Raw genomic sequence first — 15736 nt, 5'->3', positions numbered from 1 at the left:
TACAACGTATATAATCAATATGTGGTTTGAAAGTTAATTCAGGATCCAACCATAATCCTAAATATTTAATTTGATCTACTCTACCTATATGTGTGCCGTCATAACACATTCAATTCAGATTATGAGAACGAAGAGAGAGCAGTGCGCTGGTGCTGAGCGTTCGAGAAACTGCTTGCGTCACTCTCACAGCTCCTGCTACTGGGGGACCTTGAACTGGGATACGGTCGCGTCTGCCACAAGAGCAGCTCTTGAAAAGTGCACTTTTCCTGAGACTGGCACAGCTCTCGTTAGCCTGGCGTTTTTATAAAAACTGTGGCGATTCCGTTGGAAACACTTAAGAAAAAGTAAATGTGCACCGTCGCGGTCGGATTGGTGACCTACTCAAAAATATCACTCTCAAATTAATATTTTCAGTCTGGAGCCCTGATTGATCCTTGCCATCAACAATCGCATTTAACCTGCATGTATACCGAAGGGAGTATTTAAGATTAAAGCAACTTGCTTTTATTTGCTGATTTGAAAAATCCTTTCTTTGCCTTTGGACTGTTTAAACGTGGAGCAACCAAATCAACTTTCGACTCAATTTTATGATATGTAGAATTTGCCAATTTCCAGCAAGAAAGACCAACGTCATTGAATAGGACCTAAATACCTTGTACCATGGCAAATAGAACAGAAAACTTGCAGTATATAATTTTATTAAATTAAAGCTTGGTTGCTTGATCTTGGATAGTTACACTGCCATCATAACACAATTCCCATGTAGAGACAAAATTTGTGCTTGGAGTTTTGTTATTCACAAAAGCTGCACCGTGTCTGACACACTAAGAGTATGTATAAATTACTGGTGGGCATAGATTAATTTTTTTAATCTAGATTAATCTAGATTAATTCCAAGATTAATCTAGATTAATTCCAAGATTAATCTAGATTAATTCCAAGATTAATCTAGATTAAAATGGCTCATTTTAATTCTGCCGAAGGCATTCAGAATATGTGTGCTACCCAAATAATGACTAAAAGTAAGTCTTTGAGAACGGGTTTCTCAAGCCAGGTGGCGCATTAGACCAGGGGCTCATCTCCTGTTTCCAAAATGCATCACAAACTGCTTGAGAAAGCTGTTCTACTATGATAATTGGTGATGAAAATTAAATTATGTTCAATAAGATGAACTTGTGTTTACTTCCGCATTAGCTAAGGGATTACTTCCGCATTAGCGTTTAGGTGGTACTTGAGACTGGAAGAGCTCCTACAGTACATTTACATTTAGTCATTTAGCAGACGCTTTTATCCAAAGCAACTTACAAAGAGTGAGGGAGCAACAAGCGATATGTCATACAGGAGCCATAATACATTAGATCTCAATACAAAGTTACTGGTTTCAACTAAAGCTAGACCACTACCTGTTGAGAGAAAGTGTTTTTTTTAAACCAATTCCGCATTGCACAAGGTGCAAACAACCTTAGTCTTGTCGATGTTTCTATTGGGAAGCTTCTTAAAAATTAATATTCCCTGAAGCAAACCCGGCGGCTTCATAGCTGCATCCATGTTAGCACGTCACGTTTGATGCGGTAATTTCACAGTAACGTTATGTTGTGTTCAGACCAAACGCGAATGGCGTGTCAAGCGCGAGTGATTTATATGTTAATGCAAAGAGCCAATAGACCTACTTGCTGCTCGAATCGCGTGAATGAAGCCCTGGTTATGAGATGATGATAATTTTTTTAACTAAAAGGTTTGTGTTAGGTAATTTATATCTTTGTTGAGTTCTTAATTATATAGTTAAATAAACTTATAACCCCTTACCCCCACCCCTTGCATATAAAAAAAACGTAATTGCATGACTATGGACATGGTAGGACATGGTAGGTAGGTAGGTAGGTAGGTAGAGAGTCTCATTCTAGAGAGACTAGGAGTCTCATTCTCATCTGAGGAGGATGCCTCATAATCAGGTTCCTCCCTAACATTATCGTCTGTCTCACACATTTTCATCTATGTCACTTTCACTATTAAAACACTGTGACAAAACCTAATTTACAGGAAACCTTTGCTTAAAGGCTATTTCAATAGAGAAAATTTAAAGAGAGCCCACAGATCACAAAGAGAAATTGTTTAGAATGCTTCTTTTCAAGCTTTTATATGTTTGCTCCTACCCTGTAAACCACAATAATTATGTTTTCCAATCCCCTAAGGCACAAGAAATATAAAAGTTCTCATGAATTCAGTTTTTCCCTCACCCATGGCATGAGAAATTAGGATACCCCTACCCCCATGTCATCAGTGGTTCTCACAATATTACAGGTATGGTTATGTTAGATTTTTGAATATTATAAAGAAAATATAAAATTATTTGGAATATTAAAAGATTATATTATGTTATAGTGATCTCAATATCACCCAAAACAAATGGATGTGAAATTTCTGATGTCTTATACAGCTGAAAGAGCTTGGGGTCAAGGAACATTTTAGATGCTACAAAGTGTGTATAAGGCATTGAAAAAAAATCACGTCATGTTAATTTTGAGTTCACCTCATTAAATAAGGAAAAGTAATTAAATCTGAAGAAAAAAAATGATGTCACAATCATGTATATACAGACGTTAAACATTGAATGGGGTCAAATTGACCCCTAGGACAATAGGAGGGCTAGTCAAGTCAACTTTATTTATATAGCGCAGTGTTTCCCATACATTGATTTATTCTTAGCAGCCCGCTACACGATCAACATTGGCCGCCACAAATACATTTTTCATGATTCCCCTTAAAACTATTATTTCACTATTCAAACATTTGCAACCAGCGTGTTGAATCTCAGCGCCTATTTCACTCATGTTGTGTGAGCTCTTCCCTCAACATGAAGTGCCACTCTCTCACATGACAGTGAACAAATTAAAATGTGGCAGTGTTTTCAATATGCGTACCTCAGTCACAGATGTTACTGAAAGACAATACTGCTGACGGAGTTAATCAGGACTTGACGAAAGGTTAACAGTGTTTCCCATCTCCGACACACCCTTTCTCTATGTGCGAGCTCTTCTTCCACTCTACCAGTGAGTTTGGTGCAGTGTGTATTTGTAACTCTGTGTAACAGTGTATTTTCCCATATTTCTGAATTTGCTCCAAATAATATAATATGCGTAATATAGCCATAACCACCGCATATAGCTGCTCTTTAAACCTTTCAAAAAAAAATATTTTTTATTGATGCACAAGTGTTCTCATTGAAACTCGAGTAGACAAAATAAGTGCATGCGATGTACATATGAGCACGACTGGAGATGACAAAAAAAACATAAAATTGCTACTCTCTGTATTTCTGCTTTGACATATGTGAGACAGCGCTGTATGCATGTGTTAGAAATGGAATGGTGAGAAAACATTCTGCTTGGTATGTTTTTCGCCTTTAGCAAAACTTTAAGGTCTTAAGCTGGCATTGTTTATTCCTGTCTGGCTAGCGCGGTTCTCAAAACGTTTACGCATGATGTCCATGTCTCCTTGTGGCTGTTCATCAAACACTGCAAAAACAAAAGTGCACAGAATAAAGCTGATGTCTAACTAAAGCAGTGCGTGCAACACCTCGACGCTACTCTTCTATTGCCAGACAACACTCCATCTTGCAAGGGACAAAAATGTATAAATTGCTAAATCTAAATACAATAAAATTGTATACGCACTATATGCAACTGGGTAACTACTACCTTACAATGCATAACCTGTGTTATAGGAATTGAAAGGTTACATAAAGTCAGGTCCATAAATATTGGGACATCGACACAATTCTAACATTTTTGGCTCTATACACCACCACAATGGATTTCAAATGAAACGAACAAGATATTCTTTAACTGCAGACTGTCAGCTTTAATCTGAGGGTTACATCCAAATCAGGTGAACGGTGTAGGAATTACAACAGTTTGCATATGTGCCTCCCCATTGTTAAGGGACCAAAAGTAATGGGACAGAATAATAATCATAAATCAAACTTTCACTTTTTAATACATAGTTGCAAATCCTTTCCAGTCAATTACAGTCTGAAGTCTGGAACGCATAGACATCACCAGACGCTGGGTTTCAACCCTGGTGATGCTCTGCCAGGGCTCTACTGCAACCGTCTTCAATTCCTGCTTGTTCTTGGGGCAGTTTCCCTTCAGTTTTGTCTTCAGCAAGTGAAATGCGTGCTCAATCGGATTCAGGTCAGGTGATTGACTTGGCCATTGCATAAAAGTCCACTTCTTTCCCTTCAAAAACTCTTTGGTTGCTTTTGCAGTATGCTTTGGGTGATTGTCCATCTGCACTGTGAAGCGCCATCCAATGAGTTCTGAAGCATTTGGCTGAATATGAGCAGATAATAATGCCCGAAACACTTCAGAATTCATCCTGCTGCTTTTGTCAGCAGTCACACCATCAATAAATACAAGAGAACCAGTTCCACTGGCAGCCATACATGCCCACGCCATGACACTACCACCGATGAGGTGATATGCATAGAATCATGAGCAGTTCCTTTCCTTCTCCATACTACTTCTCTTCCCATCACTCTGGTACAAGTTGATCTTTGTCTCATCTGTCCATAGGATGTTGTTCCAGAACTGTGAAGGCTTTTTTAGATGTCGTTTGGCAAACTATAATCTGGCCTTCCTGTTTTTGAGGCTCACCAATGGTTTACATCTTTTGTTGAACCCTCTGTATTTATTCTGGTGAAGTCTTCTCTTGATTGTTGTCTTTGACACGCATACACCTACCTCCTGGAGAGTGTTCTTGATCTGGCCAACTGTTGTGAAGGGTGTTTTCTTCACCAGGGAAAGAATTCTTTGGTCATCCACCAACAGTTGTTTTCCGTGGTCTTCCGGGTCTTTTGGTGTTGCTGAGCTCACCGGTGCGTTCCTTCTTTTTAAGAATGTTCCAAACAGTTGTGTTGGCCACGCCTAATGTTTTTGCTATCTCTCTGATTGGTTTGTTTTGTTTTTTTCAGCCTAATGATGGCTTGCTTCACTGATAGTGACAGCTCATTGGACCTCATCTTAACAGTTGACAGCAAAAGATTCCAAATGCAAATAGCACACTTGAAATGAACTCTGAATCTTTTATCTGCTCATTGTAATTGGGATAGTGAGGGAATAACACACACATGGCCATGGAACAGCTGAGAAGCCAATTGTCCCATTACTTTTGGTCCCTTAACAAGTGGGAGGCACATATACAAACTCTTGTAATTCCAACACCGTTCACCTGATTTAGATGTAAATACCCTCAAATTAAAGCTGACAGTCTGCAGTTAAAGCACATCTTTTTTGTTTCATTTGAAATCCATTGTGGTGGTGTATAGAGCCAAAAATGAATTGTGTCGATGTCCCAATATTTATGGACCTGACTGTATATTTTAGGGCTCCAGACTCATTTTATTTGGTGGAAGAGGGCCCAGAATGGCTCTTTTGATCGCATAGGTTGCAGACCCCTGCTGTATGCTTTCAAAAGTTAAAACTCCATGAAAAATAACCTTGTTCCCCAGTTTCTGATTTGGGCATATGTGAGATATTCTTAGGCACATTCCCAAATCATAATCCACAACAACAAAAGACAGCCATTTTTTGTTTTAATTGTTTTGAAGTGAAACAAGAGCATTTTTGATTTTCGTTTCTGTTCAGTCTGCTCGTTTTATTGTGTTTAGCTATAGCTGTCGTCAGTGTTTTTGTGTGGCAATGGCACTGTTATATGTTAAAATATCAAATTGGAGACTGTATTTTGTCGATTGTGGCACTAAACAACACAATAGGAAGATATTTTAAACTCCTTATGTAGCCGAATCTGTGCTGGTTTGCATTGGCCACCTCCAGTTGTCCCCTTTTTTTACCTCCAGCTAATGCCGTGACATAAGTGTGACGTCGGCCATACAGGGGTCTATATCCTCGCTGTCGGGTGGAATCCTCTCATCTCCAAAACCGTTATTTTTCAGGAAATAAAAAACGATACATTGTATCATTAAAGTTGGTATTATACCTTATATTGCTATCATATACTGTTGTGTTCCAGCATTAACAAAACATTTCCCCCAAACCATGTTTAATCAGAGATACATGTTTTATGACTTGGGAGCAGGGAAATACGAGATTATGATGTCATTGATAAGAATGGTACGGATGCAAACGTCGCTGCTGCCAGCAGTGTTAATCAAAGTCTGTGGTCGCGTTGAGCCTTTTGACAAGAGACGACGAGGCTTTAAGAGCTAATGAAAGCTAATGATCGTGGTTACGTACATCTTCCTAAACTCTTTTTTAAACGTTAGAGCTATGAGTGATCCAATGTCAAAATAAAACAATAAACCGACTAGGCTGTCTAACATAGGCGCCGCATATAAATTTGACGGTCGCGTTGAGACTCTTGACAAGAAAAAAAAAGGCTTTATACTAGTGTTACTTGAGTTATTTCAGAAAGTTCTAAATTACATCTTGCTTATCATTTTTTGTTGCAGTGAGGTGTCAGTGCCGAACATCATCATCCTCAACACATCAAATGAGCAATACTTCTTACCATCCGAACCTGTGGAGAATCTTCAACAGCTGCTCTACTTCTTTAACAGTGTACTGGATGGCAGTGCTCCGGTACACATTCCCTAAAGGATTTACAATCTGTCGATATTTTTACAAGAATATATCGGTGTAATATATTTGCTAATTGGTAAACTGAAACATGCACATCACTAGCTTTGTTTACATGCCAACAAATATCTGTTTGTAATGGGACTTTTGGCTCGGTCAGACTGAAAAGCCATTAGATTTTTAAAAACATCTAAACGACTCCAGGGGGTAGAAAAAGTTGAAAGAAAAAGTATGTGAACCCTTTGGGCTTACTTGGATTTCTTCATAAATTGGTCATTAAATGTGTTCTGATCTTCATCTAAGTCACAACAATAGAGAAACACAGTCTGCTTAAACTAATACCGCACAAACATTATACGTTTTTATTGAACACAACATGTAAACATTCATAGTGCAGGGTGGAAAAAGTATGTGAACCTTTGGGTTTAATAACTGGTTGACCCTCCTTTGGCAGCAATAACCTCAACCAAACGTTTCCTATAGATGCCGATCAGACCTGCACAACGGTCAGGAGAAATTTTGGACCATACCGCTTTACAAAAGTCTTTCAGTTCAGCAATATTCTTGGGATGTCTGGTGTGAATCGCTCTCTTGAGGTCATGCCATAGCATCTCAATTGGGTTGAGGTCAGGACTCTGACTGGGCCACTCCAGAAGGCGTATTTTCTTCTGTTGAAGCCATTCTGTTGTTGATTTACTTCTATGCTTTGGGTCGTTGTCCTGTTGCATCGTCCATCCTCTGTTAAGCTTCAGTTGGCGGACAGATGGTCTTAAGTTTTCCTGCAAAATGTCTTGATAAACTTTGGAATTCATTTTTCCATCGATGATAGTAATCAGTCCAGGGCCTGAGGCAGCAAAGAGGCCCCAAACCATGATGCCCCCTCCACCATATTTCACAGTTGGGATGAGGTTTTGATGTTGGTGTGCTGTGCCTTTTGTTCTCCACACATAGCGTTGTGTGTTCTTTCCAAACAACTCAATTTTGGTTTCATCTGTCCACAGAATGTTTTGACAGTAGTGCTGTGGAACATCCAGGTGCTCTTTTGCAAACTTCAAACGTGCTGCAATGTTTTTTTTGGACAGCAGTGGCTTCCTCCGTGGTGTCCTCCCATGAAGTCCATTCTTGTTTAATGTTTTCCTTATTGTAGATTTGTCAACAAAAATGTTAGCATGTGCAAGAGATTTCTGTAAGTGTTTAGCTGACACTCTAGGATTCTTCTTCACCTCATTGAGCATTCTGCGCTGTGCTCTTGCAGTCATCTTTACAGGACGACCACGCCTAGGGAGTGTAGCAACAGTGCTGAACTTTCTCCATTTGTAGACAATCTGTCTTACCGTGGACACATGGACATCAAGGCTTTTAGATATACTTTTGTAGCCTTTTCCAGCTTTATGTAAGTCAACAATTCTTGATCGTAGGTCTTCTGAGAGCTCTTTTGTGCGAGGCATGGTTCACATCAGACAACGCTTCTTCAGAACAGCAAACTCAAAACTGGTGTGTGTTTTTTATTGGACAGGCCAGCTTTAATCAACACATCCAATCTCATCACATTGATTGGACCCCAGGTTGGCTGACTCCTGGCTCCAATTAGCTCTTGGAGAAGTCATTAGCCTAGGGTTTCATATACTTTTTCCACGCTGCACTATGAATGTTTACATGTTGTGTTCAATAAAAACATGAAAAAGTATAATGTTTGTGCGGTATTAGTTTAAGCAGACTGTGTTTCTCTATTGTTGTGACTTAGATGAAGATCAGAACACATTGTGACCAATATGACCAATTTATGAAGAAATCCAAGTAAGCCCAAAGGGTTCACATACTTTTTCTTTCAACTGTACATGTCTTCTAAAGTGAAACTATACGTTGGTGAGGAAACACGATTTATTTCTAATTATTTACCACTGGTTATTATCACATATGTAATGTAAACACAGCACCGCACAAGTTGCAATCTCATTGTTTCTCATGTTTCATGAGTAGTCATCAACTTGTAGGACGAACTACATAAGAAACAATGAGATTCAAAGTTGAGATGGAAGGACAATTCTAGGAAGAGGCAGAATACGATACAATTACTCAGATGTGTTTTGCTGATGAAATGCCCAGAATGGCATGAGTATGAAAAAATTCTCCACTCTGGATTGACCCTGGTTACTGTTAATGGAATTCCGAGGGGCTTGTCTTCTGTCATAACTTTACATAAAGCAAAATAGAACATTGTGTCATTTGAAACAATAGTTTGCATTCAACATAAAAACTTGATTCCAACCAATCTTGAATTTACATTTACATGTCTCTGAAATACCAAGGGCCATATTTACTACAGGAATTTGGACAGAGAACCCATACAGAGACAGCAATCTCAAATAACAGAAATTTATTGAACAAAAAAACCCATGAGGGGGCAATGCATGGTATGTTACGTCTGAGTCCCATTCGTTCACTCATTTTCATTCACTTCTTCCCCATACAGTAAACTATTTAGCATTTGTTATATAAGAAATAGTGAATGAGTTAACGAGTGAGCACATTCAGACAGAGGTTAAGGCATTAAATAGTGGAAACAAGAAAGGTTAATGACAATGGGCAGGTGTGGAGAATGAAACACTAGCAGGAGGATAAACAGGGGAATTAGGGGGTTTGGCCAAAACATGTGACGGGAGAGCACATGGCACAAAGCAACAAAACAATGCCCATGTACTTCCACATAGAACACAACAAGCAGAAAGACATTCTGTCACGACCCTGTCCATAAAACTAGTAAAGTACCTGACAGGAGACAGGATCATAACAGGACCATAACAGCTCATGTCCAGTACATTCATTTTAGTAATTGGGAACAATGCAATAGCCGCAATTTAAGCACGCAAGCTTAAAATAACTAATCATTATTGTCCACTGGTGTTGAAAGCGAGCTGATTTTGACCCCATTATCAAGCATTTAGTGTCTAACATTAGCGTCTTTATGCTTCCAGGCTTTTGGAGGAGATGGAATATTCCAAAGAATCAAGCGTGTGGTTTATGATGCCAAATCTACAATAATGGTGAGTCAAGGGTCAGGATTGCAAACTCATCTGGGTGAAAAACTTGACACTGTGTGTCGTGTGTTTTTGTGTCAAAATAATAGAAAAGATGCTCTGTATTTTTTCAGACCTCGAAAACTGAAAAGAAAACCAGTTCAGATTCACTTTTAAGCAATACAACAATTATATTACACATCTTTTTAGGAAAATAAAAAAAAAATTATGTGATAACCGTCAATGTTTTATCAGAGTTTTGTCTTGTCATGCTTTTAGTCTTTCACATTGCTGTTTGATGACACTCCTGACTTTACATTTTATTGAATTCCGAAAAAAACACTGGACTGGAATTACCGCATACATAGAAATGCTGATTTGAAATAAAAGCAATATAAATATACACTGACCAATATTATAAACACAACACTTTTGTTCAATAAAAGTGTCGTTTTATTGTTGAGAAGTCCTCACTAACACAGATTTGTGAACTATATTTGAGAGAAATAGGCCTTTTGTGTACATTTTGAGCAACTCATGAAAAGTGGGGGCAAGAACAAAAGAGTTTATTATTTTGGTCAGTGTATATGTATATTTAATGTTGCTGTTAGAGCATAAACAATACCTGCAAAACGATAAAGCTCAAAGTTCGGTGCCACGCAAGTTTTTGTCTTTACCAGAATTCGATTTTCAAGGACTACAGAGAACGGCTGGAATCAGACAACAGCCCTCTACTTCCTGAAGAGCTGCTGGAGTAGTGTTTGGTTATTAGAGATTGTAAACATTTAACCGAGTTATGCACTAAACTACTTTCACTTTCATCACAGTTCTACAACTGGTAGTAAGAATTACGCAACACACATTCTAAGACAACCAACGGTCAAATAACAGCTTCCATGACTTTAACATCGGCTGTGAAAGCTGTTCTGTGTAATACACTGATATTATTGGTGTGCGCATAGCCTACCTCTAAAACATTTCTATGAAACGTCCTTTGAGGTCATGGTTGCAAGTGTCTCCTGGTCAATCTGCTTGTTTTATTATCCAACTGGGGTCCAATATAAAAAGGTAAATCACTGTTATTAGTGTTAATTAATATAACCGGTCTGACGCCATTCAGTCCGGTGTCATTTCCCTCACCATAGTAGGAACAAAAATTTGCTATCTCTAACAGAAATTGACGCTTGCAATAGCAGACCTCCGTAACACTTTGATCGATCCACATGTTTTTAACTGATAAAGTGAAGTTGACACCATTGTTACTGTTTATTGCTAAAAGTTTATGAAGACACGTGCACTGCGAGGGGCACCGACCAATCACAACAGCCGAGAAGCGGAAGCTCGCTGATATGGTATGGATGGGACATCTTCACACACACACTCTGAGCGGGGAACCAATCACGACAGATCTGGTCAGCTTTACCAATTAGAGCCTTTCAGAAGAAACAATCAGCTGTACAAATACGGTAATTTTAGGAAATTCCACTCCAAATCTATAGTGCTTGCTCAGTACATGTAAGATTTCCATCTTGCCAAACGAGTCTATTCAAGAGAGCAAGGAGGCAGCAGTCTTCATATTCCTTAGCAGTCATTTTGAAAACGGTTATTGCTGCTTGCTAGCAAGGTTAAGTCAAAGATTCTCCATTTTTTGAGAAAAGATGCTGGGGATGCTTGATCTCCTAAGATACTGAAATGAAACACCAGCCTATTCTTGCGAAAAATTTACATGATTTTACTATAGTAACAGTAGTTGACCAAACGCATTTGTTGTAAAACAACAAATGTAATATTGTTTCACTAAAGGGGCCATACAACTGTAATCATTCCGTCTAGAAAAAACAAAGTTACTCGAATCCAATTTCATAACAGGAAAACAAAGAGGTCACAACAAAGAGGTCTCTCGATTCATTCAGCTGCGTAGTGTGTCACACTGAGTATAAAATTCAGATTTTAATGAAAAGATCTGCAACAGCTATCGCTGTGAAATGGCTCAGTGTGGTTATTGCCGTGGTAACATAGAGTGGCGCGTTTTTGAGTTCTTATGGGCAAGTAACCATATTTGGTTACTTAATCGACCAATCACAACAGCGTTTCCATGCCTCTGCGTGAGCTTGTGTAAGCACATGGATGTCTCCCGGTCAATCAATAGAGCTCGGTCTACGTCACAAATACATTTACATTTAGATTTAGACATTTGGCAGACGCTTTTATCCACTTACAGTGCACTTATTACAGGGACAATCCCCCTAGAGCAACATGGAGTAAAGTGTCTTGCTCAAAGACACACTAGTGGTGACTGCTGGGATCGAACCAGCAACCTTTTGATTTACCAGTTCAGTGGTTTAACCCACTAGACCACCATCTCCACATAGTGAATAGTGACATCATGGTATGTGGCCAATCAGGAGTTGCCGGGGCGTTTCAAACTTCGGTGTAATTCCGGAATTTGTGAAACACAGATCTGCGCTCCTACCTGCTTCCACCAATACGTAACTATCATTGAAACGAACAATGAAACTCACATGTTGAGATAGATGCTGTTTGTGTAGGATTTCGAGATGAAGTGTCCATTTTTAGACATACGCCCGATAAGTCTTTTACTAATAATTCATTAACATAGGGCAATCGTATTTATTAAAGCATTGAATGTTGCCACAGGTTAGTGTGGCATTGTGGGCAATGGTGGCCTAATGGTGGCCTAATGGTTTGAGAGTCGGACTTGTGACCAGAAGGTCACCATACCTGACAAATAGGTCGCTTTCAATTCACTTTCGCTTATAACATATTTATACATATTTGTGTTTATTTTATACTGTGAGCCTTATAACTGATAAGATAAGTGGCACCAGCAGTACTCTGTGCTATATTTCACTTCGTGTTATACAGTATCTCACAGAAGTGAAGTACACCCCTCACATTTTTGTAAAAAAAAAAATATATTTTTATGTGACAACACTGAAGAAATGAAACTTTGCTTGTATAACCATGTAAAAATGCTGTCCCCTCAAAATAACTCGACACACTGCCATTAAGGTCTAAACCGCTGGCTACGAAGTTAGTAAAACCCATATGAAAATGTCCAAATTGGGCCCAAAGTGTATATGTATATTGTTTGGCCACTATCATTTTCCAGCACTGCCTTAACCCTCATGGGCATGGAGTTCCTAAATAAATATACAGTTAAAGTATGTTTTATGCATTTATTCATAATTGATATACAGTGGGTACGGAAAGTATTCAGACCCCCTTAAATTTTTCACTCTTTGTTATATTGCAGACATTTGCTAAAATCATTTAAGTTAATTTTTTTCCTCATTAATGTACACACAGCACCCCATATTGACAAACACAGAATTGTTGACATTTTTGCAGATTTATTTAAAAAGAAAAACTGAAAATGAAAAACACCCCCACAGCATGATGCTGTCACCACCATGCTTCACTGTTGGGACAGTATTGGACAGTTGATGAGCAGTGCCTGGTTTTCTCCACACATGCCGCTTAAAATTAAGGCCAAAAAGTTCTATCTTGGTGTCATGAGACCAGAGAATCTTATTTGTCACCATCTTGGAGTCCATCAGGTGTTTTTAAGCAAACACCATGCGGCATTTCATGTGTCTTGCACTGAGGAGAGGCTTCCGTCGGGCCACTCTGCCATAAAGCCCCGACTGGTGGAGGGCTGCAGTGATGGTTGACTTTCTACAACTTTCTCCCATCTCCCGAATGCATCTCTGGAGCTCAGCGACAGTGAACTTTGGGTTCTTCTTTAACTCTCTCACCAAGGCTCTTCTCCCCCGATAGCTCAGTTTGGCCGGACGGCCAGCTCTAGGACGGCTTCTGGTCGTCCCAAACGTCTTCTTTTTAAGGATTATGGAGGCCACTGTGCTCTTAGGAACCTAGAAGAAGAAATGGACAGCACCTGAGTTCAATATATGAATGTCACAGCAAAGGGTCTGAAGACTTAGGACCATGTGATATTTCAGTTTTTCTTGTTTAAAAAAATGTCAACAATTCTGTGTTTTTCCGTCAATATGGGGTGCCGTGTGTACATTAATGAGGGAAAAAAAATTAACTTTAATGATTTAAGCAAATGGCTGCAATATAAAAAAGAGTGAAAAATGTATGGGGGTCTGAATACTTTCCATACAAGTATGCGTCTTGTATTTTTAAATATATATAAACGTTTTGGGGGGAATTGACCATAGACCAGCGAGGAACCATTAAGTATTCAACATTATTTTTTATCAGTATTAAGTTTCAACATTAGATTTTAAGGATGTAGTAGTAAATGCTGCAATTAACATGCACTAACAATAAGCAAAAAAAAGTTTAAGCATTTATTAATGTTAACTAATGCATTAACTACTGTCCATCTTTCTCTTGTAGTCTGTGTTTCGCAGTTCACCAGTATTGGGTTGCTTCCTGTTTGGCTTGCCATTAGGCGTCATCAGTCTCATGTGCTATGGAATCTGCACAGCAGAATCTGATGACAGTACAGACAACATGGAATTCATGAAGAGAGAAGGGTTTACGGATGAGGACGAAGAGGAGAGTGAAAATGAGACGCAGCGTCAAATTAAACACAAAGGAGAAGAAGAGGAGGATGAAAATGAAGAAGAGACTAAAGAAAAGGTTGATTAAAAAAATGAATAAATATGAATGTAACAAATTGAAACGCCTCTGTATTAGAGGAACTATTGGTCTAGGTCTTTTTGACTGGTTTGGTTTTCATTTGGTTATTTACAGTCTTAATTGACCTTTTATTTTCTGAATGTTTCCCCAAATGTCAAATTTAAACTGTAACTTGATGAGGGTTGGGTATAGCGTTAAATTTTGTTCTGTGTAGTTTAAGGGTAGATAATATCCAGTCAGTCACAAATGGCACACAAAATGTTAAAAACACAGTTCGCCCAATTACTCACCCTCATTTCATCCTAAGTGTACAGGACTTTATTTATTCAGCTGGACACAATCAGTCATATTAAAAAATACCATTGACCTTCATAGGACTGTAATGCCATTTTTTTTAAGCTCCAAAATATCTGTAGCGGTTTTAACTCTGTTAAAATAATGATGAGCTTAGCTCACCAAATATGATTCTCCACCAGATCTATCAAGATCACATCCATGAAATTAGTTATTTAAAACTTCAATTTCAGTCAGGGAATTAGTTTAGCTCAAAGGAAAATACGTATAATAATCATCAAGTATACATATTTAACTGTTTCTGATTAGCAGTATAGGGATAAAAATGCTTGTATGTATTCGTCCAGCAAATACATAAAATATATTATACACTTCAACATAATTTCATGGCCATAAATAACCTGACTTTACCAAACAGTATTAAGAGCTGTAGCATAGATCCAAACACAGTTTAAGTGACCAAGTATATGTGAGTGTTGAGCACAGAAAACCCATCACAAATTAATATATGGTTGTTTATTAAACTCTACTCTACACGGTGCGACATAACGATGATCGCGTAGACACAAAAAAAGACACAAATTTCTGTGAAAATCATGTTTCACAGAAACATGAACCACAAATTCGCTAGGGAGCGCGGAGAGAGAGAGAATGGCAGCAAGGCAGGTAAAGCATTTCTGAACACCAAGGAAATCATCTTAAACAAAGAGGCACAAACTTAACTCCGCTATTCTATGTATAGAATCGGATACTTGCGAGCTCTGTGCTGGACCGATATCCTTTTGCGTGTGGAGAGATGGAAATGTTCAAAATGTTTCAGAATGCAGTTCAGCTGGAGCGCTGAGTTTAAGGTTTAGCCCTGGTGTGTAAAGTTTGCAGGGCCTATGCGGCCTCCCAGCGGGGGGTGGGGGCGTAAGCCCCAGTCTCTGTTCGATTCTCTTTTGCGTGAAGTGTATAGGTGAATGATGTTTTTATTTGCATACCTGCCCTGCCCCCAGGTGGCCTGTGGGCCAATGCCATGAAAGCGATAAGTGGGCTATTGAAAGTTCCTTTGTTTCTCATGTCGCCTTATATGCATAGCTCTGACAGTATGGTTAATTTGCACCTTATCACTAAACTTAGTTATCAACGTAGTACGATGCATGCTATATAACATAGCTCATCAGATAGAAAATTAAAAGAGGAATTACATAGTAA

The 15736-nt window shown here is 38.7% G+C and overlaps 1 protein-coding gene across 2 annotated transcripts in view; it reads left to right on the top strand.

Annotated features, from left to right (window-relative positions):
- The window catches only part of tmx3b (thioredoxin related transmembrane protein 3b), a 107153-nt gene extending 92536 nt beyond the window's left edge, over positions 1-14617 (top strand). For both annotated transcript variants that reach the window (XM_056737748.1, XM_056737747.1), the window contains 3 exons: positions 6470-6599; positions 9572-9640; positions 14000-14617. In XM_056737748.1, coding sequence (XP_056593726.1) covers positions 6470-6599; positions 9572-9640; positions 14000-14254 — 454 coding nt within the window. In that variant the 3' untranslated portion in view covers positions 14255-14617. The remainder of the gene's footprint in view (positions 1-6469; positions 6600-9571; positions 9641-13999) is intronic.
- Positions 14618-15736: the final 1119 nt, after the last annotated feature.

The sequence above is a fragment of the Triplophysa dalaica genome, chromosome 23 (genome assembly GCF_015846415.1).
Source record: "Triplophysa dalaica isolate WHDGS20190420 chromosome 23, ASM1584641v1, whole genome shotgun sequence".
Classification (NCBI taxonomy): domain Eukaryota; kingdom Metazoa; phylum Chordata; class Actinopteri; order Cypriniformes; family Nemacheilidae; genus Triplophysa; species Triplophysa dalaica.
This window is presented reverse-complemented; position numbering and strand designations above follow the sequence as displayed.